The following is a 24,453-nucleotide window of genomic DNA, read 5'->3' as shown; positions in this document are numbered from 1 at the left end:
CTCCATGTGTAATTCAGATATTTTTTACCAACCTTAAATTATTTAAAGCGAAAAGAAACTTCTAAAGTACTTTGAAAGAATTACCTGGTTGGAAGTCAGAGTTCACCTTATCTTCAAAACAATCTTTTCCCCAAGGATTCAGCTGGGGCTCCATTAGCAGATAGAGTTAGCGAGCCCCACTTACTACTTTTCTTAACCTATGAAATCCCATTATGGCTTTGATGCAACCGCTCTTTTCAGTTTAAGAATCAGTAGCATTACTCCCTCTTCAGCCCGTTAAAACACTGACTTTATATCAGAAAAAAAAAAAAATTGTTCCAGAGACTAATACTTCCTTACGTGGTGTTCCACAGGGCAAATAGAGGTGGCTTTTATTTTTGATAACTCCATTACTGTCCATACTAGCTGCATCTGTTTGGGCCAGACCTATAAGTCTAGAGATCCCACTTTTCCCCCAAGCTGACCCCTTCCTGACTTTTGGACCACTCCTCTCTTTGCCCCCTTTCCCACTGGTTTCTGAACATGGCTGGTTCCTGGCTTTCTGCCTCTCCTTTTGCACGAGTTCCCCAGAATTAATCGGCAATAATGAATTCTGCAATGGGGGAATTCCACCCAGGGGGACTTGAGGAAGCTGTGGACGCACCTGTTGCGATGTTCACACGTGTGTTGCCCCACACTTGTCCATCTAATCTTTCTTCCCTTGCTCCTGCCAGCTGCCGTTGACTATCTGACTAAGAACGTGAGCTTGTCCGCACAGCGCCGGATGAAACTCGGGGAACATTCAGCCGTGCTGGGGCTCCTACCCGTTGAAACCGGCCAGGCCTACTGAAGGGTCCTCCCTCGCCAACTGTCTGCCACCCAGGAGGCCAAAGGAGGACAAAACCCGCTTCTGCCACCCACCTTTCTGGGACCAGCCTCTGCTCACTGCCCTTCCCTTCTGAGACTCACAGCGCCAGACCTCCCCCCTCTTCCCTCCATCGGAGGGGCAAATTAACCCACCCAAATCCTTGCTCTGTGTTCCCATGAAGACACCCTCGCTAAGGACAGTGTCTGTAACTCCAGAGACACTGAGTTTGTAAAATGACTTTTCCATCCTTCAAGAGCCCCGTGGCCAACGTGGTGCCCAACCAACGCTCACAGACGTTTCCATTGTTGCGACCGCTCGGCTGAGTCCCCGTGCGATCTCTCCCCTTCGTAATTATATAGCTAGCTAGATCGATATATTCCTTTTGCCCGCCCACGCACCCCACCATCCCCATCCATTTTATTATTGTACGTGATCAACATTACATGGAGGAACACCGCCGATCAATACATGTAGATCCAAGGACCAAATGGGGCCGGTTTGGACCAAAAACACACAGTACAGTACCAAGAAGTGAGACTGAAAAAAGTTATGGCAGTTGATCCTGATCAGAAGAGGAGAGAGATTTGCTATTTCCTGTAAATATTTTTGTTCTCCACTTCAGGGGAAGCCAGGTTAGGTGCGGTTGAGGTCCTGAAGATTCAGAAAGCCCTGGGTTCAGTCTTGCCTGCTGAACGGTTGAATCATCTAGACCAAGGGCTGTGTCTCAGCTCCACAAAAGAGTTTGTAGTGACCAGCTCCACTTCCTCCGCCTTAAACACTGGCTCCCAGTAAGTCAGCTTGGAGGGGCGCCTATCTACCAGGAGATAATGGAGGGTGGGGGGATTAGGAGGTGGAAGGAAAGGAAGACATTTTGCATTCACATCTCCCCGTGACATTAGTTGTTAGCAACCCAGCGGAATGTGGCTTGTCTCTCAGGGCAGCCTGGGTGTGGAAAACCCCAGCAAAGTGGAATTGTTTCCAGCCATTTGCCCATCCAGAGGTGGGCCAGGTCCCTTCCTGCTCTTGGGGCGCACTGCTGCAAGGCCACGAACTCCGGCGCGGAAGGACTGCCTGGAGCAAGAGCCCCAGCTTTAGACGATCCCCCGGCAGGGAGCCACGGGTGCTAGGGGGCATCCACGCGGTCGTCCTGGGGTAGCCCTCAGTCTTCTCCGAGCCCCTCTTTGCTCCCACCCACTTTCAGTGTAGCTGCATTTTCTAACCATGTTCTCTCCCCTTCTTTCAAAGCTATAATTATTTATTGTGTCCTGAAATCGGAGATGGTGAAGGCTGCTTTAGGCAAGGGTGCAGAGAATGGTAAAAAGGACACACACACACAAACCTGGAAAACATCTTTTCAACTGAGCATCCCACCTCCTCCTGGATACAGAGCCGTTCCTGGTTGGGTGCCTGTTGAGAAATCAGTAACTTGGTTACTTGATAACTTGGTAACTTACATTTCCAGTGTGTATTGCTCCATCCTATCCAAATGGTTTGTTTCAAGATTTTAGGGATCCAGGACAATCTTTTCAGAGAGGCAAATAGTATCTAGTTGATTACTGCTTCAAAGATGGCACCGTGGCTGCCTGATCCAGCTCCCCTGTGCCCAATGGGCACAGCTGGGCCTTGAGACTGGCCAGCGCTCACTCTGCATTCCCTTGGCTGTTTTTCTGGATACCAAATGGACTCCATGCCCCTGGGGGTGTGAAATATCCCAGCAATCTCCCTGGTAGGGCTAGATGTTTGCAGTGTGGGTGCTGGCTGGCAAGGGTGTGAAGGTGCAAAGGAAAAAAGTTAATCATGGCTATAACTAACCAACTTAGTTTACCAATCCTAAGGCAATTAGGCTAGCCCACGCCATACTAGTCACACTTGCCATTTCTCTCTGCTTAAAGTGCACAAGCATTTAAGTCACCGGTGTACATAAATTTGCGGCTTTGAGGGCAATAAAAACGGAAGAGGAGCGTGGCTGATCTATCCAAATTTTATCCTTGGATTGCCCCCGTTGAAGCTGCACCAGGAACAAGCTTCCGTTCTCACGTTGATTTCATTAACCCTCAGAGGACTCTGCTAGTTTTAAAAAAATAACACACACCTGTATAAATAGAACTATATAGAAATATACATATGTTATATAAATGGCTTTAGAGGCAGAAACATAAAAGCTTTTTTCATATTTGCTCGCAGAACACTTTCCAGGAACGCTGCTTCGATTTTTACTAAAGGCGGGTAGACGGTTAGCAGCTTCTGCTTTTGAAACGAAAGATGCATTTTGAACCCATTAGTGAAAAGGAAAAGAAAGGAGGGGGAATAGCTTGCTTTGAACAGAATTCCTCTTCTTTTGCATACCTCAGTCAGGTTTGGGCACTTAAAGCTAGAGCTGGCTTGCTGGCTGTGTCCACGCGTGGCCTTAGCTTGGTCTGGGTTTTCCCACTGTGGGCCATAAATCAACCAAGGGTTTCTGCACCCCATGCAGCCATTAGGAAAACCAGCCAGAGGAACAGCAGGCTTGGCATAGGGCACTACTGGATCTTCCCTGCTTATATTCTGAATATAAGCAGTCCCAGAATATAAGGCTTATATTCTGGGGCTTCGTGCTGTGGAGGAGAAAACCCCACCACCACTTTGCATTTTTAAGGAGAAGTCTGTCTTCTGCCTTTTCCCTAGCCTCTTATAAGATCCTGTGGCTTCATGGTTTTGACACAGATCTGACAATACCCATGATGCTCGTGAGCAAAATTATACAAATGGAGATTATCCATCAGGTTTCCTCACCAGCTTGGGCAAGAGGGACCACAGATGCTGCGACAACGCAGTCCTGTTGCATTTCTGCCACTTGATCTTCTACCTTCTGTACTTAAAAGGAACAGACACCAAAATCTTAGATTATTCAACAAACTTCCCTACCGTAAGGACACAGTGGAAGATACTTCTCTCCAATCAAAAAATGTTCTTAAGAACCAGTGCAATTATGGCAATGCAATCCAGGTTTGTTGATCATTCCAGGAACTCAGCTTGTGTCCCTCCCCCCACAGAAAAAACCTGGTCCAAAATACATGTGCACCTCAAGCTCCCCCCCCCCTTCCTATTTCTTTTCAAGGGGGAGAAATGCCCCACCAGGAACACTTTGAAAGGAGAAACTTGGAACTGTTTCATGGCCTCTCATCACCTCCTCTCCCAAATTATCATTCCAAGAACTAATTTTTATTTTTCCTATGTCCCCGTGGTCCCCAAATCCTGGGGGTGGAGACGTATTGCTGAGGACATTTTGTGTATTTAATGTTTCTAATTTTCCAGCCCTAACAACTTCATATACCCAAACTTGGAGGATCTATTACCTGTAGCACATGCCTTTATAAGTAGTAATTGCTGATTCGTTGCTTCTGTGTTCAAGTCATAGCTAATTTTGCTCCATGTGTGTGCATGTGGCAGGGCAAGAGTGTGAGAAAGGACCGGTATGTGTGTGTACGTGTGTAAGCATGAGTATAATCGCCCCATAATTTATTCAGCTATATGGAATAGTAGAGTAGAGAAACAAAACTGGTATTGCTTTAACTCTCGGCTGCCTGTGGTGTCCCTCTTTGTAACTCAGGCGTAACTGTAATACATTAAAAAAAATGAAAAAAATGAAATGTGGCTTGGAAAGCATCTCCTTTCATCCGTTTTACAGCGTGGGAACAACTGGGAAGAAAACATCTAATTATGTCACTGGAGTCAAACACTGGCAGGTGTCAAGCAGAAAAGCAAAATGGCTTGGAAATTTTGGCCAACCAACTTGCTAACACATCTCACGAGTGTAAACTGGAATAAAATTGGGCACCATCAAAATAAATTTCAGAATGTCTCCTTCAAAAAGAAGTATGTCGCTGATTCTGAGATGATTCATTTAAACATAGACAAATAATGGCAGAGCAATTCTACAGAATTGGGATAAAAAGGTACTTGGGGGGAAGAGGGCAATATTGCATGGACCAGGAATGCGTGGCCTATTTCCTCTCGTAAATCAGGAGGGTGGAAAACTACGAAGAAAGGGCCAGTGTCGTGCTAATAAAAAAATAGTGTAAAGAATTAGAAATTTGCTAAATACAAACGAGGGAAGAACAAGGTTCTAACCTGCAGGAGTGACAACCTGAAACCAGAATTTATGAAGTTTTACTTCAGCACTAACACGCCCACCCAGTTTCGAAAGGTTAGGGTGCTGCATTTCTCGTAATGCCCGCCCAAAATGGTGCCTTCTCTCCTCATCCCCTTTTAATGCCATCCTGGAGGGTGGGAGGGGAGTTAAAATGCAGCCATAGCTGGCTTTTCTTGTGGCATCAGAAAAATATCAGCCAGAATAGCACAAAGGGGTCATTGCAGAATCTAAATTTTTGGAAGTGCCTCTATTCCAGTTTGATGCCTTGTCTGTGTCAACTACAATAAATTTTTAAACTTCTCTTCAAAGGAATGGTGCAAAAATGTAGGAAGGTTTTAAACATTGGATCAACCAGGCTATCAATGGTGAGCCCCCGAAATCGCATCACATGATGGATTTCTTACCCATACCAACATAGAGGCGGCTGTGGGTCTGCATAAAATAGCATTCTCCCTTATTAAAGGGGAATATGAAGCCATGGTGAATATTTTGGGGGAGGGAGGAGGAAAAAAAAGCTAGCCATGGTTAAAAATCACCTTTACAAAAATCCAATATGCCACTTGATTACATGAGACAGCAGGCTATCCAAGCACCTTTAGACTTGTAAATCAAGAAGAAAAGAAAAGGAGCCAGAATTTGATCACCCCGGAGAAACAAGAGGGGCTTTGCAAGCTGAGTCAGGCCATATTCAAACTCAGAGAAGTTCCAAGCGACTATACAGAGGGTGAGCAACTTGGAGGGGCCAAATATCCACCCAGTACTGCAGTAATATATCACTAACATTATACACCAGCATGCAGCCAGGCTTTATATCTTGTGAACAAGAACCACGTCCTTTTATATTCATTTCCCCTTACAGCTAAAATGAAATGTGGAAGGAAGACATATTCTTTTTGAGGGATAAGATCCTATTGAAATATATAAATAAAGTGTGTGTGTGTGTGTAGATTTTTGCCTTAATGTTATGAGAAACCGCCTAAGGGAAGGGCTCTTTTGGCAACAAAACCCTTTTTCTCAGCTCTCCTTTCATAGAAGTATTTCAGCAGAACCCAGACAGCCATTTTTTCAGGCTTGTGAGGGTGGAAAGATTCAAATACAGAGCAGGGGTGGACTAGATGACCTTGATGCTTTAATATTGTATTAATATTAAATGAGGAAGCGTATGAGGAGGAGTGGCCAAAAGATTGCTCTAAAGCCACTCATGCAAATTTGCTACTTTTACAGATGCTGCTCTGGAGACCTATTTGGAAAACAGACTTTTTAAAACTCTTTGGAGGATGCATTTTTAAAAAAACCAAGGGTGGGAAAACTCTATAAAGTTTGCTTTGTACCATTGCTTGCACCATTCTTTTCTCCGTCTTTTTGTGTTTTAGCAGAGGCTGAGACCTCTGTCCCCTGTCCCATTTTCTATCAGCAACAATAAAAAACGGGGGGGGGGAAATAGGAAAGCTTTTGCAGAGCAATTCAGCTTTTTCAGTGTGGGACAATGAGGATGCTAAGGACATTGCCCTGATATGCTTTAGGAAGTATAATTTGAATTCTTCTCCAAGAATTCTCACTATAAGGGACAGCAGCATAGAGTTTGCTCTGCCTAATATATTTATTTATTATTCAAATTTAATTACCGCCCATCTCCCCCAAAAGGAGGACTCTGGGTGGTTTACAATAAAATCAAACCACGGTCATAAACGTTAAAATCTCATAAAAATCAAACACAATTATTATAAAACGCAATAAATAAATATATGCATGACTCCCTGGGTTTATTGGTCTGCCAACCATCTTTACCTGGGGTCGGTCTGTCTGTCTTCCCCAGCCCTCCACTCCACTTCCTTCTACTGTTTTTAATTTGTACTCTAATTTAAAGCTACTGGTGTTGAGCCATGCCATTTTTCTTTAAAAAAAGGCATAATGTTAGATTTGAAAGGCCAGGTACTAAAACAGCTGGGTTGTGGAGAAAAACACAGCTGAAGGACATCAAACAGCCCAGCCCTGCCTGGGGTTGCCAACTTACCAGAGCTGCAGAGGATGCTTAAATTGGTATTTTTAGGGAGCCAAGGACGGGAGGAGAAAATGACTTTTTTGCCCCATCCTTCCTGCTATTACATACTTCTATTAGCAGATATGGGTTTATTTCAGCCACAAAGGCAAGGGAGAATTGGAGGGGTGGGGGAAGCCATCAGTAGGGAGAGGAGAGAAGAAAAGGAGGCAAATAGATACAAGGGAGATGCAATATAAAAAAATGCAAGAAACTCCTTGCCTTTCCCCAAGACATCAACAAAGCTTTTATGAATATAACCGGATTTGCAACAAACCATCCCAGCCACATTTAAGGCATTCAGACAAGGAGACTATTTTACTAGATAATAGAGTATCATGCAGGATACAATTTAAATTAAAAAATGCAATTTTCACCTTGAAATGAACAAATGATTACAATTTCTCTACAAATTAAGGCATTCACTCTTTCTTTCAGTAGTTCCACCAGTCCGTGAAATATGACATAATTTCCATGAAATATATTTTCAAATATTTTGGTTTGTGTGTGCTTGGGTCCGCATGTGTCTCTGCCGTGTTAAAATGTATGCCCATGCAGAGTCAGAAAGAAAGAAAAATAAAAAAGCAAACTCACTCTGTGTTCTTCCCGCAGTCTCCCATCCCTCTGCAGGAAAAACGCAAGATAAAAATAAAAATAATTTGAAAACAACAATCAAAAAGGATAAGCTTTATTTTCCTTGTTCAATTCCTCCCTCCTCCCACATTTCTCAACTTGCAAGATTAAAATGGGGGGGGAGGTTTCATACCAATAGAAAATAGGAGCTGCAGATGCCTCCAGTTTTATCTAATCTAAATTACTATGCTTATCTGCAAAAATCACATCTGTTGGGTTATCTTCTAGCCCGCTAGACTCCCATTTCCCCCCCTTGCCTTCCTATGAGTCTTTTTTTTCCCCTATTCCTCAGTCTTTTATTTTTAATTATTTTTCCATTATGCCCTCCTCCTTTCATATAAGCTGTGGTTACAAGGCTAATCAGAGAGATTATTACACGAGAATCAGAAGCAGCAAAGAAACTTTTCTATAATGGGGGGGACTTTTTAAGGAGGGAATTAGAAAAACAAGACACGGGGAGAGACAGGAGGTGAGGACGAACGAGAAGCCATTTTGAGCGGCCACATTTATGGCCCTGGATGGCCGTTTGGGTGGCATGAAGGAAAGATGGAGAGGTTGGCTTGTAGGCACTTGTGCACCCCAGTATTGCAGACAACCCCAGCCTCGTCTGCAGACTGAGCTGCCCTGAAAGGCAGAGCAGCAAGCCAGAGATGGCTTTCCCAGTCAGTTGGCAACCCAAGGTCACCATTTTTAATTGCTAGCCGCAATCTGCCTCGCTTTATGCCTGGCTGTGTTTCTGGCTTCTGGTGTTTGCATCCCTTTCATTCCTACATGCCCTGCGCAAGTAAAACCCACTAAAATACAAAGCAAATCCCCACTCTGACCAGTTAAACCTCTATTTTAATTGTGATACAGAAAAGGGTTCGTGGCTCCAAAGACAAGGCAGGACCCCCTTCCTTGCCTTTTTACGATGCTTCTCCATCCAAGCTGCAGTTTAACCAGATGTGATTCCCACCCCACTTCTGTAGACGAAGGTGTTGCCCCCCCTCCCCAAGAAGGGACGTTTGCAAGAATATTGAGGGGGGATCTAAACTTGCCAAGAAGATTTAGAAAGGGAGAAATACTACAAGGGAGGCTATTCAAAGCCCTCCACGCAGGACAAGGGATTCTGCATGGCAGGGCAGAATGGGGCAATCCCGGTGGAGTGGCTGGCAGTCTGTTTTCTAGGGCAAACACTGGGTTTATTCTTATTTTCCCCCACTTCTGGAGGGTTTCCAATTCTGGAACGCCATCATCATTGTCCTGGGAAGAAAATGGAGGGGAGGAAAGAAGGGAGGGAGCTGGGTGGGGAGAAGCGAAGGGGTTGGTGCTTGGCACGCCTCCTGGCAAATCCAACCTGGGTCACGGCACATTTGAGAAATAACTCTGAAATTCAATTAGGTGGAGGCTCGGCAGGGACGTGTAGCCTGACACCAGCTTGAGCCGGTCAGAGGAATAGGAAAAGTGGGCTCCGGTGAAACCTGAAGCCTTTCCTAGCCTTTATGCTCGGATGGCTGTTGGCGTCTGGATCTGGGACACAAGAAAAGGGTTTTGCCAAATCAAGCCTGGTGTTTTTTCCAACCCATCGTGCTTTTTGTCATTGGTGGCTGCCTATTAGATCCCTCTGGAAAGGAAAAAAATGCAGGCTGAGGCATCCCAGCAAAACACTCTTACAGCTACACTACTGCTGCAAATGGAGGCTCCATCAAGTGAGGCTAGTCCAGCATCTTCTCCCCCCGACCCCCAGCACAAGCGAGATGTTTCTAGGAAGGGCCTAACTCAGCAAGGCATGAACCCAACTTCATGGCCTCAAGTCTTTTGCAGGATTTGGGGTTCGCAGGTAGAGTACTTCTATATACAGAGGCTCGCCACCCACCGCTAAGTACGAAGGCTATTGTGAAGCTTCAGCAGTACTCTTGACTCTGAACGCCTGAGATGCTGCAGAGATTTAGAGAGATTCGTTCGGTTTTACCCCCCCGGAAAAAACCTTTGGTTTTGCTCAAATGTCCACGTTGTCTTCCAAGCCTGAAGCAAGCTTCTTATATTCAGTTCAAATCCTGCGTTTTCCCTGCAGTGTGTTAAGGGAAAGGGGGTCATTGAAAGTTTGCCTGCGGAACTCCCTGCTCCTCCCCTGGAGCTACAGTTTATGCCGAGGCGGGACAGGCCTTTTGCAGAAATGTGCCAGGGAAACTGAGGCACCGGGCTGCATGTCCCAAGCACCTCCCTTAGGATCTGCTGGTTTTTCGCTCCTTTTAACAAAGAGAAAATTTTAATGGGCAGTTGCCCTGCTGCAGAGAAATATCACCCTTAATATTTCGAAGCCGAGGCATGCTTGTACAATAAATAACATTTCAGTGATGCACAGCTGCAAGGCCAACATTGCAAGCCTCCACAGTGGGAGAACCAAAACATCTGCCCTCTTAAGAGAGGGGACGTTTTGCATTTCTCTACGAGGCAAGCCTTGTAGGAACGGGCATGATCTGTCCTGGCAGCCTCCACGGGCACCTTCAAAGGCATCCTGAAGACCCCAAAGTTCGCCTGTACCTGGACCAGGTGAGGCGGTTATGGCTGCATCCACAAAGCATCTCCACCACGTTGCTCCGTCGCCTTTACCGACCTCTGGCTGTGCACCTTTGTCTCTGGGGTGGCTCAGGCCCTCCCCCCACCCCCCCTTGGCCGTAACAAATCAAATGGGGGCAGGAAGGGAAAGCGTGTTGGGGGGGGTGCTGCCTTCACTTCCCCCTCCAAAGGTATAGCAGCATATGGAACCAGTTACCAGCCCAAGGGGAGCAGGCGATGCAAAAAAACCAGAAAACCTGTAGCCTTTCCTCTCTCCCTGAAGTATGGGCGGAGTATTAGACGGAGGGGAGGGGAATTTAGGATTGCAATCGGCTTGATGTCCCCTTCCTGTTCTTATCGAGTGGGGAGGAATTACCAAATTCGTTCTAGGGAAGGAGCCCCATTAAGGTCACCATCCTGGAAAAGTTGCCTTCTCGGAAGGCGACCGGTTGGGGTTAAAGACAGCCTTGGGCAAGGTCCCTGCCAAGGGGGGTGGGGTGGGGCGAAAGGTCCCCTTAAATCAGCAACAGCGCAACCCCAGCCTTGGAAAGGCAGAAAAGCCCTCGGGAACCCGGTGAGGGTGGGCTCAGAAACGCACCCACTTTTCCCCAGTTCAGAGGTGGGTCGGGGACCCCAAAGTGGAGTTCCTCGGCCTCCAAACTCAAGGATGCTAGCCACTCATGTCCCTATTTTGCCTCCAGAGCATCCCTAGGGAGACAGGCTGAGGCTGGGGGTTCGTCCTGCAACTCCCCCATTTTGTCCTTTTTTTTTCGAGAAAGGCGAGGAGTGGGGGAGACAGGTGGGCAAAGGCCCAACCTGTAACGTGAAAGGGGAGGTAGACTACAGTTTCCAGCCAGGCCTTTCTAGCTGACCTCAGCGGGGTTTGGCTGGGGTGGGTACAGAAAAGATGCCAAATTAAGCCCCCTGCGGCCAGCTCAGATGCAGCCCAGCCTCTTTCCTTTATGTATTCATGAACTGCTCGGAAGAGAAACGAGCGCCTTCATTACCTCGCAAAACTGTTACTAATGACTGTCTTACCTGCCACCCAGCACCTCTAATGCGACACACGCAGGGAGAAAATGTATTTGCTTATTCAGAGGCCGGGCGGGGAATGGAAAATTTCCCATCCTTAGCCTCGCCTCATTCTGCATTCACTCGCAGCAACATTTAAAATTCTTCTGCTATTATGTCCTACCAGGCCCTCTGAGCTGGCTGTCATGACCTTGATATTAGCTGAAAATTGGAAATTCGATGGTGAGGTAAAGGGAAGGGCCAGGCAGGCAGCATTCCTACCCCTGTTGAAAGGGAAGGGAAAAAGAAGTGAAGAAAGAGGAAGAAGGGGAAGAAGGAAGGAAGGAAGGAAGGAAGGAAGGAAGGAAGGAAGGGGAGAAGGGAGAGAGAGAGAGAGAGAGAGAAAGAAAGAAAACGAAGGGAAGGGAAGGGGGAAGGAGGAAGGAATTTTTACAAAAATAGAACAGATTCACAAGAGGCATCATTCCTCTCTTCACCCCAACCATCTCTATATAAACAGATTAACACTTTCTGAAACAACAGAAAAAGTCTGTTTAACACCTTCAGATTCTTGTGTAACGGAAAACAAGGGGAAATTCAGCCATTTGATGGGGTCAGCTGCTGGACAAAACAGATCCATCTGTCCGCCAAGGACGGGGAGAGGGGCATTTTCAATCCAATTCTGCTGGTGCTCGGTGGGGGGGGAAGCGTCTTTCTTGCCCCCTTTGCCAGAAGGTGCCCTGTTACCTGATGCCAGCTGGCATTAACTTGGTCTCCAAAAAGGCCTTCCCTGTTTTTTACAACCACAGAGATGCCTCACCCCTATATAGTATTTTAGCAGTATTTCACCAACATTAACTTTAATAACAATGAGGTCACCTCTGTTGATCTAACAGATTTTTAAATAAAAAGGAAGGAAGGAAGGAAGGAAGGAAGGAAGGAAGGAAGGAAGGAAGGAAGGCCATTCATCATATATTTAATATTTCACAGTTACTAACACTTAAGTCATTTTATATTTGATAAAAAATGGGGAGATCACACACACGAATTTGTACACGGTGTTAACTTTTCCAAATAGCCCTCTACCTAGGACTTGCACATCCAGAGGCAAAATGCTTGTGGACATAGAGAGAGAAGTGAGTTTTCTACACCCTTGGATTGTGGAGGAAGAAATAGTGTGGTCATTCGATGCATTAATTGAAAGATTCCCTGGATAATTCATTTTACTTCGCAGTCTAGCCGATCCTGGTGTGTCGTGCACATGCAGGCCATTGTAACTGGATGACTCAACTGCGGTTCAGCGAGTCAAGGCTTTGTGTGATGTGTGAACATAGTTACCGTGACTTCACAGCAGACTTCACACCATCGATATTGTGGAACTGGAGCAGACCTCTGCGCCAAGTCTTTGGCCCTTCCCAGCCGGCTACCTCTGTTCCAGATGCATTTGGCACAAGACGGTCCAGTCGTGGTGACGTGAAAGGCAGAACAGTGGATTTGACACCCTGTGAATTAATCAGAAAGCAGGGATGGGCAAACAAGCCGTTGAGCAGTGTCTCTCTGGCCTTGATTAAATTAGAAGGCTGTCCAACTAATACCAAAAAAAAAAAAGTGGGGGGGGAGAAGAACAGGCCGTAATGAAGTAGATTTGAAAAGCTGACAAGGTGACTTGAGGCTGGAGGTGTGAGAGAAGGGAATGAAGACAGAACCAGGAACGTGGTGAGGCACATTTCCACGCTGACTAGCGAGTGTAAGAAGTTGGGTGTCCTTCCACCATACCAAAAACGTAGATCAGGTGGCGAGACATTTTGCAAAATCTTCCCCCCGCCCCCCCACGCCCAGGCTCTTCCGAGCAAGCCTGGAAGATGCACCCATGGAGAGATGTTGCAGAACCCAGCCGCGGGGCCATTTGTGGGGAGCAGATTGAGGTCCTGGTCTTGGTGGGTGCTCAGAAACCCAAGGCACCGTTTGTGGACTATATGTTCCCAGTGTGCAGTCTTTCTGAAGGCAATATGGGGGTCAGGGGCAAGAAAAAGAGATAACAGTGGAAGACACACCACTGTAGGAGCACATTTTGGAGTATCTCAGGAGGGCCCCATCCCCAAAACCTGTGGCAGTGAGTTCCACAGTTAACCAGGCCTTGTTTCCCCCTCCGTCTGGTTAAGCTGATTCGAACACCAAACTGGGGTACGGCTATTATTCCCATCCTGCAGGGCCAACCTTTTTGCATCCTGCTTCCCTTCTCTAAACCAAAGAAAAGGAATATTCAAAGAAATCGCATAGCCTGACCTTTTTTCCTTCCCTGTGAACAAACACCACACCTTTGCACCAGTTCCTTCCTCCCTGCCTCTGCAGAAACCTAATACAGATCGTTTTTGTTTAGCTTTTCCATCAGGGCTGCTGAAAGCTTGGGCTGGCCAAGGCGGAAGTCTTGGCTACTGTTTCTTCCTCTCTGCGGGAAAACTCAATTAACTAGGAGATGCCAAGAGAAACCCAAGCCTCTTTTCCCCCTCCCCATCACCCTCCTGAGAAGCCACAGTGAGATCCGAAATCGCCAATTTCCGGGGACGTATGCCATGCTGCCTGAGCTAGAAAAGCAGCAACAGGCAGGGAAAAGGGGGGCGGGGGGGGCGGGAGGAATTAGTCTAAAGGCAGATCAATTTTTCCAAAGATGGTTGACCTGGTGCTTCAACCCCTCCTCTAAAAATATAATTTAGTTTGGTGACTAAATTGCTTTCGCCAGGAAAACAGAATGGAGCATCTTATTGCAAGCAAACTTATTGGTCCTCAGTTTTGCCCATGCATATCTGTTTCTAGCTTATCCCCTTTTGCAGCCTCCTAAAATGACTTTAAAAAAACAAACCATGAATGTTTGCATTACTTTGCAACATATTTCTGGCATGTACTTTATCTTAAAACCTTAATTGACTGACTGGGTGACAGTCACACCTGCCACAAAACAGCACTTGTCAAGGTGACCAGTGTTAGGTAGAAGAAGAAAAAATTTCACTGGAAAAAAATTAAACCAATTCAGAAGCCGGCAGTGCCCGTCCAGTGAAACCCACCCATTGAGAGGCCAGTTGATAAACTGCTTAACTTGGTCTGTAATACACACAAACATTTCTTTGAAGTCCTTGCTATTGTATTTGCAGTCCTCAGGTATGTTCTCTTCTGCCCAATTTTCGATTTAAATGTTCAAAGATTCCTTTAAAAGAGGGTCCAGAGTGGATCTGCTGCTGGAGGGAGTACACCAGTCATTCTTAAATGGCCCCCAAGAGTGTAATTCAGGTATATTCTGTGGGTAATGGAGCAATTTAGAATTGCTTGTTTGTGAATCAAGGATTCAGTCTGGGGCTGCCGATGCTGAGATGTTTGTGCAAAACCACAGAATCTGTTTTTGGTGAAAAGGGGCAATTGGGTTGCGCAGTTTAAGGACCACTGGATCACCCAGCATAAAAGAGCCATGATTTTTGCAGAACCCTGTGGCTTTTGAGCAACCATTGTTTGGGGTAACAGGCACCCCCACCTTTTCTACGCATCCCAGCCCTTGTCCTCTCCTTGAATGACTTCTGGAGCAGACTGGAAGGGCACACCCCATAAGAAGTGGCCATGCCAAGCCGTCTCCTCCCACCACCAGCACCAAATGCCAACTTTAAGTCTGTGGGAGGAAGGCCAGATCGCCCAGGACAGATGTGCGTCTTCCCAGAAGAATGAGCTGAGCTGGCCAAGAACACCCAGGAGGAGGGAGAGACTTCTCAGACAGGGGCGGGGGGCGCTGGCAAGGGTGGCATAAAGAGACATAAAATAACAGCCCACAACATTTCATGCCCCAGCAGAAGGGGCATGACAGAGATGAAAGAGGGGGAAGAAAGCAGAAACAGTGCCCAATAGGGGTAAAAATCCAGCATTTCTGCTCACTCCAATTTGTGTTCTTTCTTAAAAATAAGAAGGAATTGGCATCAAAAAGAAATCCACACACCCAAAAAACACCCACCAAAAACATCTTCCTTGCCAGGAACAGACCCCCTGTGTGAACCATCTCTGTGGGCTAACAGAATGGAAAAGCCTTTTCTTCACCACCACCACCCCATGGATCATCCTGACATACGGTGGGAGTGGTCTAATGTGAGGATCCAGCTGGGGTCTCTGCCCCAAAGCGGGTGCAATCCAAAGTCCAACAGTGCACCAAAGGATGGAAGACAGGGAAAAATCATAGATGGAGGGTGTGTGTGTGTGTGTGTGTGTGTGTGTGTGTGTGTGTGTGTGTGTGTAGAGAAAGACTTTCCTTTGTCAGATTTGACAAACTGAGCTTTAAAAAAAACATTCAGGCTTGACTCCTAGACATATAGAGTTAGTTTTCTATATATGGAAGGACTGGGTTATTGTCCTTTTACATGATTCTCCTTCTTAAATCCAAGCCAATTAATATTATTATTATTAGCAGCACTCAGACTTTTGCAAATCTCCTCTTGACGAGAATAATTGCATTCCTGCTCGCCTCTCCTAACGTTATGCAATATTCTATGCTTCTTCCTTTGAATATTTTGGGTGGGTTTTTTTCCTCTCCCCCCACCCCCCAAACATAGGGCTGTTGGTTTAAACCTTGGTGTTCTTGAGAAAATTCCTTCTTGCATGGAGACAGAAATCAATCAAGTTTGTTGTTGTTGTTGTTGTTGTTGTTGTTATTATGGAGAATTACAGCCAAATCCTCCCCAGATTTCAGAGCAACCCATTCAAAACTAAAATGTTGGCTGCAAGGGGAGAGATTGTGATAGAAAGCTGGACACCAAACCTCCTCCTGTTTTGAAGGCAAAGATGCCAACACTAGATGAAAAATGTGCAAATGGGAGAGCTTAAACCAGTTAGGAAAGATCTGTCTCTGGTGTGTGTGTGTGTGTGTGTGTAAGACAGGCACTCATATTTCAAGAATTCAGGGGAAAAAAACGGAACCCCAAAATATTTTCCCAGGCTGGGGATGGGCTCACAGCTGGCCTCCATCCACTCAAGGAAAACATACGTGGGGGGCATGAGAGGTTAGCAAAGGCTTCGGCCAGCCTGGGTGAGAAAAATGAAACTTCCTTTTGCAGCTGCTGTTTCTACTGGCAAGGAGGAGGAGGAGGAGGAGGAGGGGGGAATACGGACCCTGTGCCCACCTTCCCTGTTTCTCCCCCGCCTCCCCAGCTCCAAGGAGAAGCTGAATTTCAGGCTGGCAATTTGGAGCAACAGAAAAGGAGGCAAGTCTACCCTGCCCATTCCCAAATTATTATCCATCCCAGAATATGATTGAGGAGGGGGCTTCTTCTTGCAGCTGGCAGGAAGGAGTGGGTGGGCAGAAGTCAAAACCGGGTGACACCCGGTTTTGATCGCACTTCAGGGTCCCTCCCTGGCCCTCAGGAGGGTGCCAACTACAACACCCAGCAGCCCTGGCCGTTGGGTAGCGGTAGAGCAGCATCCCAACGCTCTTCACTCTTGGGGAAAATGGATCCGTGGTCCTTGACTTCCTCACTTCAGCTTGGAAAGAGAAGACGTGTTTTAAAAAGGGGGCCAAAACTGGCAGGTCTTTGAGTGAACCCATGAGAAATCTTCTAGGAGGCATCTGCTAAGCCATGGTGCAGTTCAACATGGTTTGACTGAGCCACAAATGCTTGTCTAAGTAAGGTAAATGGGGGGGGGCGGGATCCTGCTTGCACTTCTCAAACCTTTTAACTCCCAGCCCAACATTTTCCCTTCCAGTTTAACTCTGCCTATCCACTGGCATCCCCTTCCTGGGTAAACCTGGTTTAGCCAAGCTAGAGGAGAATCCCTCTGGTTTGCAAGGCCAGCTGTCCTACCCTGTCATAGCTTACTCCGCCTTCCAGTAAAACTGACTCACTTCTCTGGAAAAGCGAGAAGCCTCATGGTACCAGTGGCTTTGAAAGGGGAATAGACAAACAGACCCATTCAGCAGGGTGGGAAAAATGTTTTATGCCCTGGACCCAATTCAATTATTCAAAGCATAAGAGATCTGCAGAAAAGATGGGGCTGGGTTTCTCAAGGCCAGTTTTTTCTTCTTCTTCCTAAAATCTTTTGTTAGTCTGGAGCAGAGCCTCCAGCTATTGACGCAGTTGATCTTGAAATACCAGAGAATCAGTCTATTGATGAAGCACCCATTTGCCCAGGGAGGACCTTCGGTTTTAACCTGGATATTTTGCACGTAAAACGTTAGCCCTGGGAAATGCCACCTGCAAGTTTTGGAGACTTAGGACTTTCAGGCAAACTTTGCCAGGCAGGGCTGAAGCGACTATCCGGAGTCAGCTACTTTCAATCTAAATTGGCCTAACCGATCGCACAGCTTGGCCTCCTTCTCATTTCCCTGCTGTACTTTCAATTTATTTCTGCAGCGGAGTTATTATTCATTTCTAATCCAAGGCTCGCTCGCAAAGGAAGAAGGCCTTCTGCTCCGAGCGCAGGCACAAGCGAGCAAGGTTACGGAGCACATCTTGCAAAATCTTTGACAAAGCAAGACGCCCGGTCTTGGAAACCAGTGAGTGCAGAATTGCTTCAGAGCAGGAAAGGTGGGGGGGGGGGGAAGGGGGTTTTCTGGGCGCAGTTAAGACTCGAAGCAATGCAAATGAAAGCTGGATATCGTTTGTGGAAGGGAATAAAAGAGAAATAGGATATTCTACACACCCCTTTGCTTAGTGGCAACAGAAAGACTAAAAAAAGCTTTTTTTTTTTCCTGGAGGTGACCAAATCACCTTAAGTTGCATCCACATGGTCCTTCAGATACAGGTAGTCCTTGCTTAATGACCACAACTGGGACTGGAATTTTGGCTGCTAAGCAAAGCGATCATCAAGCAGGCCCAACCTGATTTTACAACCTTTTTTGCGGCAGTTGTTAAGCAAATCACCGTGGGCACCAAATAAACCATGTGGTTGTTAAGCAAATCACACGGTTCCCCATTGATTTTGCTTGCCAGGAAGGTTGAAAATCATGATCAGGTGACCACAGGACACTGCAATGGTTATTAATGCAAACCACTTGCCAAGCACCCAAACTGTGATCACGTGACCATGGGGACGCTGCGACAGTCAAAAGTGTGAGGACCGGTCATAAGTCATTTTTTCAGCACCATTGTAAGTCTGAACTGTCACTAAATGAATGGTTGTTAAGTGAGGACTTCCTGTACCTCTAAGAAGTCCACAGACTGGGGAGTTTGGCAACGCTTGTTTCCCAGCAACAAGGTATACTGCCTCTGCACCTAGAAGCTCCATCCGATATTCATTGCTAATCGCTGCCTTGTGGGAGCAATCTGGATGCTGGAGAGCTGAGCAGCTTAGCAAAGCATCTGTTAGCCTGCATGTGAGTTGAGTCATGAAACCAAGTGTTTTGCTTCCGGCTCAGATGCCATCAGGAGCTTCTGATCCCACAGGGCAGATTATTAACCCTTCTGGGATCTCTCCAGAATTGTCATTCACAAGAAAACTTTCATTCCTTTTGCAAACCCAGTTCCACTCCAGCCAAGTGCCTCCCTTCACCTGCCCGAACGGGAGGAAGATTTGCTGCAAAAGGAAAAGATGGTGTAAACGAAAGGGAATGCGTGAACTTCTGCCACCTGGTTGGTCACCTCCTGAGCCGAAAGTCTTGGCCCAGGCACCAGGGCAGATGTCCTGCTAAAAGCCTTGAACCCCTGCCAGGGGGCTGGGATATCTCCCAGGGAGGTGGCACCCCCAGCGCATTTCCTTCTCTCCCACTTCCGCAGCTGCGTCATTCCACAGGATTTGCCACGCTCCTTTCAGCCAAGATGCAGGCAGGGTGGCGGGCACGCTGGGAGAGGAATAAAATAAAGGAAAGCAGGGTTCAAGGAAAGCCCAAGAAGTGACCAGAAGGACAGGGGTGAGAAAGGGCAGAAGAAGTCTGTTTGGAAGGAGCCCTTCAAACGGAGCTGCCAGAAAGCTTCGGCCCTCTGAGGAGAATAAAAAAGAAGCAATCCACCAGGACCCACAAATTGATTGATCCTACTGCAGATGCCACTGAAGGGAACCCAGGCATTGAGTTCTCTGCCCTAAGGACCAGCCAGCTGGCATTTCAGTGGGCAAAAGTTTCCCCCAGAAGGGCAAAAGAGCACCACAGATGTGCCTGCAGCACCAGGAGTCTTGGCACTTATTTACTGCTGTGTGAAGTCTGTCACCCTGGCACCATTTTCTTTACCTCTAGGAGTCCGTGGCATTTTCCATGCTGTCCTTTTACAAACACACAACTATTGTGAAGTCCCAGGAAGCATGCAACCCTGCAATTGGCCATCATGGTTTACATTAAACCATGGTTTGCACCGGGGTGAGCATCTCGAGTCCTCTTTTGGCAGCCCTGAGGGGTCCCTCCATGACTGGCCGAGGGTGCACGTCCTTTGTTATTGGAATATGGGCATAAACCCTACGTTAAGCCCAGATGTGGGATCATTCCCATTTAAGGAACAGGAACGCCCCAAAGTCCTGGAAAAACATCCCATCCGCCCTGCAAATCTCAGCTCTCCCCCCCTCGCCCCCAAAATGTTAGCTAGGGCTCTTCCTCAAAAAACGTTGCCCGTCGCATAGCTCAGCAATGTTTTTGCCAACACGGCCAACTGATTTATCCAATAAAGAAGATGGTGATGCAAGAAACCAGGCTAATGTATTTCATCCAAAGGCCAGCTGTCAAATCAGTAAACAACTGGGTTTTAAATCCTGTGTTGTTTTTAATCACCAACTAATTGCATATCTACTGGTAGAGAGATAGAGAGAGATGATACAAGATGGATAGATGATAGATAGATAATTCTGCAGTTTTCAAACTGGTTATCCCAGAGTGCACATTTATCATGAAAACAGGGGTCAAAATTATGCTTCTTCCACCTATTTTGTGGCTGTGGACATGGGAAAAGCAACTAAATTAGATTAAGTAAAGAACCAAGCTTTTGAACCAACCAACCTTTGTTATTTAATAGCTTTCTAGTTGTGCCCATGATGGTTTTCTATCACTTCTAGATTCACGTTAAACATGTAAATTGAGCAACAAAGCCTAACAGGTTGCACAAATGCAGTTGGTAAGTCTTTGACTTGCTTAAGTGTGTTGTGCGAATACAACCAGAATATGGCGGAACGAGCTCGGTCTCAGCACGTGTTCAAAATGCTGGGTCCAGATGCCAGGGGGACAATTTATATATGCCTCCCAGCCAATCAGGGGATTGGGGAGGGGTTAGCGGGGTCAACCCCAGAGAAAGGACCAATCCCCTCCTTCGGAGACACAGCCATGCCAATGATAAAGATGGTTACAATAGCACCATCTGCTGGACCAAGGCTGCAACTGGCATGGAGCACATTGTAAAGAGTGCTCCTGAGCAGATGCAGAGTGCCCTTCCTCTCATTCATAGCCAGCCATGGTTTTTTTTTTTAAGCATCTTACAATATTCTACCCGAGTCACCTGGGAGGTAGAAATGTACTGTGGAGAGGGAGGGAATAAAAAGACAATTAAACAGGTCCACTTCCACTGTGATAGGATCTTAATTGGTTTTGTTCATACATGATTGTCCATTAAAGGAGGCTGTGTAAACCCAAAAGGAAAAGTGATAAACACGGCGATGCAAGTTTTTCAGAGCGTGAACAATACGGCACTGAAAAGGAGAAGAACTCAGCCAGGATTAGAAAGGAGCTGGAAGAGGCAATGGGGAATCCAATAGCTCAGATGCACCGATTCCTCTCGGGAAGGGGATAAAGACTCCAAGCCAGGAGTTTCAGGCCTGCCCCGATCTCTTCCGCTCCCGCAATGCCAATCTGAAGGGAGCGGATCTCTGGGAGAAGACAGAGGTCCCTGCCATTGAAATTCGTTTTGCCCACTGTCTTGAGTCACCACTACCTCTTTGGGATGCCAGAGAGAGGACCATTTACTGCCTCGTTAAGGGTTAAAAATGATCCACTGGCAACCAAGAGCAAAGCCCAGTCCTCCTTCAGCTTAGCTTACAGAAAGCTGACCGGTTCCGTTTCTCTTAAACAAGGCATCCCGCAGCTCAAACTGGGGAGCCTTCTGCACATGGGAGGTGCACCCCAGATTTTCCCCACGAGGCCTTTGTGGCCACCCTTGCTCGATGCAGCCTCCAGGGGAGAGGTTAACTAAACCTGGTTTTGCTTGAAAGCTTTTGATGGGGTGTTCTGGATAGAGCAGAAAGCGCCCAGCCTGCCTCAGATTTTGGAGAGGGTCACACGGGCCCTGTAACCAAGCACCCTTAGTGGCCAAATTTACTGGTGGGAATTGTCTGCTGGGGCAGCAAAATATCTTGGGCCAGCCTGGTGGGCTTCATCTGTCCCCAGAGCAGAAGAGAGTTTAATCAAGTGGACCAAAATAAATTATAATTTGTCTCTCCATGTCAGCACGGATGCAATGGCCTTTCTTGGGCACCAAGAACTGTTTTTTGGGCTTAGGTGTTGGAGAAAGATGTTTTTCTGGCTCCCTCTCCCTTACCCCAGCACACGAGCTTGCATTTTCAGATCTTGAGCCATGCAAATCCTCTTGAACACCAACACACAGCTGGGGCAGCCAGTGAAGGGCATCTTCTTGTTTTTAAAATCTCCACCGTCCTGAGCAAGCTGTCCCACAGCTGACTGAGCCATTAAAATCTCTCTCTCTCTTCTCCAGTTTCTTCTGCTTTCCCTGGCTCTCTGGATTTTTTTTTTTAAATGTGCATTTTACAAAAAAATTATGCCATGTGAACCAGCTTTGAGGACGTTGGACAATCGCAAATAATTTATCTCGAGAGGGGCTGCCCCCAGAGAGCAAAAGGAGGGCAGAGCGGCGCCAACTTGGTTCACCTGTTTTTCTCCCTCAAATTTTCCTGGCTCCAGATACAGAGTGTTTAGACAAGGCCTCCCTGGAGTACTCTGAGAATTGAGGGGGTAGAATCTCCTGCCCCACCTCCTTACTCTGTCTGCCCCCAGCCAGGATTGGAGACACTCAGAGAAATCTCAGATGGATCTGGGGGTGGCGGTGGCTGAGGACTGGCCCCCAATGGCCACCTGCCTCCTGCTTTCAAAATTTTAATGTCGGAGAACACAGTTCTATCCTGAACTCAACGGGAAGTGGGCATTTATCAGCAAATTTGGGCTGAGAAAAATCCTCAGATCCTCCCCCCTTCCGCCCCTTCGTACCCTCAGTCAAATTTCCTCCAAATACACTTCAACAATTGCTTTGTCTTGCAACAGCTAACACACACATTTCTTTTCCCCCCCTAGAGAAATTTGGTGAAATGCGTTCCCTGAACACGGCACACTTTCCTTGCGTACAAATCCATCACTTGTCAAACCTTTGCATCCTTGATTCTTTTCGCACAAGAGGAGATTTATATGCAACCATCCCTTTATACAAAATTGTCTGTCAGGCAGATATTTTATTCCACGTAGTTGGATCTGTTTGTTCACCCGAGTGGCCGGCGGAAAAATTATTTCTGGATAGCATCTGCTAATCTATCTCACAAGCGTGTTTGCAGGGAAGTGATGCTTCTATAGTCAAATTGCTTTCATTTAAATGCTTCTGTGTTTAAATCCTATCAATAAAGGCTTAAACACAATTCTATCAAACAAGAAAGAGAAGAAAAATACCTGCAGAAGTCCTTTGGTAAAGTATTATTGTAATTGTCCCAAACATTCCAGCTTTGGTTCCTTTTTCAGGGTTGCTGCAATTAAGAAGACCAAAAGAAAATTAGCCCGAAGAGCAAACTCTTTACCTTGTTTAGATATTCTAATTATTAAGTCACCTCCAGAGCCCGTTCTGAGCTGGAAATGTTGCTCAGAAATAACCTGGGGAGTAAAATGAAGTACATCAGGGAGGAAATGTTGGTTAACCACCCCAACATCTAGCTTTCTACATGCAAGGATTTGAAAATAAATAAAGGTTCCCAAATGCACAGTTTCCCAGTTGACAACCAGACAGAGCTATAGAAAAGATCCTATCTGCCAATCATGGGAACTGGGTCCTAAATTTGCCCACTGTGACCAAAGAAACAGCAAACTAGGATTGTTAATGTTGGAGAAGGAAGAGGAGGATGTAATGGCCTGAAGGGTAATATGGGCATAGGCCCACTGGTCTTTGGGTTGTTATGATGGCCGTATGATTGTAAAATGAGCGAATATGCGCCAATTATTCAAAATCCATCGGTGTTTTCCATCAGACAAATCCCAGCTTGTGCAAGAAACTGGGTATCTGAATTATTACAGGCTGAGTGAAATAGCACCATCTGCTGTTCAATTCTGGCAATGACACAATGTAAACCCACCGGAGTGGGGCGAGGTTCTTCAAATTAGATATATTTCCAGAATAATTGGGGCGGGGGGGCAACGGAAACATTTTAGAGAGAATGAATACTCTGGGGTGGGGTGGGGTGGGGGGAGCCATTTGCTGCAAGAAAGTAATGCACGGAATACGTTTTCGTTGTTCATGGGGAAAGATCTGCTTGAACCTAAAAATATGGTTTCCCACCAACTATACTGCGGTGCCAGTTTTGGCTCCTGTTAGCCCCGCGTGTCTCAGCAGGAGCCTGGAGGGTGTTTGGATGGGAGACCACTAAGAAATGTCAGAGCAAAAGACTGGGAGGCCAAAAAGCCAGCCCGGAAGACCAGTCCCTTCCATCCTGCCACAAAAGAGTGTTCTGTATCTACAAATGTGGGCATATTTTCAAACCAAATCCTGGGCTGAGGTCAATCCCCCCCCACCGCACCTTCTTAGAAAAAAAAAATCCTAGGAAAGAAAGATGATGCCAAATCCTGCTGATGCCCTGCTTGGCAGCATGTTCCCCTTCATTTTTAAAATTAAAGTAATTAAATCAGGTGAGGGGAGAATGAAGAGATGAGGTGGCCACAGTGGCTCCCTTAGAGATCTGAATCTGCGCCATCTGTGGCCAAGGTCTCTTTATGGATACCAGTCCTGATGGGACCTCCATGTCAGGAAGCAGTCTACCTTTGGACACTCTCTGCAAAAATACTACCCATGCCTGTAATGGTCATGCACACACATACTGAAATTCTTCCTGCAAAGGACCTCACGTGTTGGAGCCTTGCCTCCAGACCTCCCAAAAAATTCTGCTTTGGCACAAAGCAGGTTCCCAAACTCATGCCCATTCCTCAGCTGCCCAGTTTGCAAGCCAGCCAGCCAGCCCGCCCGCCCACCGCAGGTCCCACGTGTTTGGCATTGCTACAAGGGGGAACAAACAGGTGTGTGGAAAGTGGAAGTTTGTGTGCAAAGGGGCTTGGTC

General features: G+C 46.7%; 2 protein-coding genes across 5 annotated transcripts in view; one reads left to right on the top strand and one right to left on the bottom strand.

The window, feature by feature from the left end:
• Positions 1-4,489, top strand: part of PAX7 (paired box 7) — a 91,692-nt gene extending 87,203 nt beyond the window's left edge. For all 4 annotated transcript variants that reach the window (XM_063317513.1, XM_063317511.1, XM_063317512.1 and 1 more), the window contains exon 9: positions 714-4,489. In XM_063317513.1, the coding sequence (XP_063173583.1) occupies positions 714-829 (116 nt within the window). In that variant the 3' untranslated portion in view covers positions 830-4,489. The remainder of the gene's footprint in view (positions 1-713) is intronic.
• The window catches only part of IFFO2 (intermediate filament family orphan 2), a 160,486-nt gene that overhangs the window by 84,739 nt on the left and 51,294 nt on the right, over positions 1-24,453 (bottom strand). The window lies entirely within an intron of this gene.

This window comes from Candoia aspera, chromosome 18, assembly GCF_035149785.1.
Source record: "Candoia aspera isolate rCanAsp1 chromosome 18, rCanAsp1.hap2, whole genome shotgun sequence".
Lineage (NCBI taxonomy): Eukaryota > Metazoa > Chordata > Lepidosauria > Squamata > Boidae > Candoia > Candoia aspera.
The sequence above is the reverse complement of the archived record's forward strand: the minus strand, read 5'-3'. Positions and strand labels throughout refer to the sequence as shown.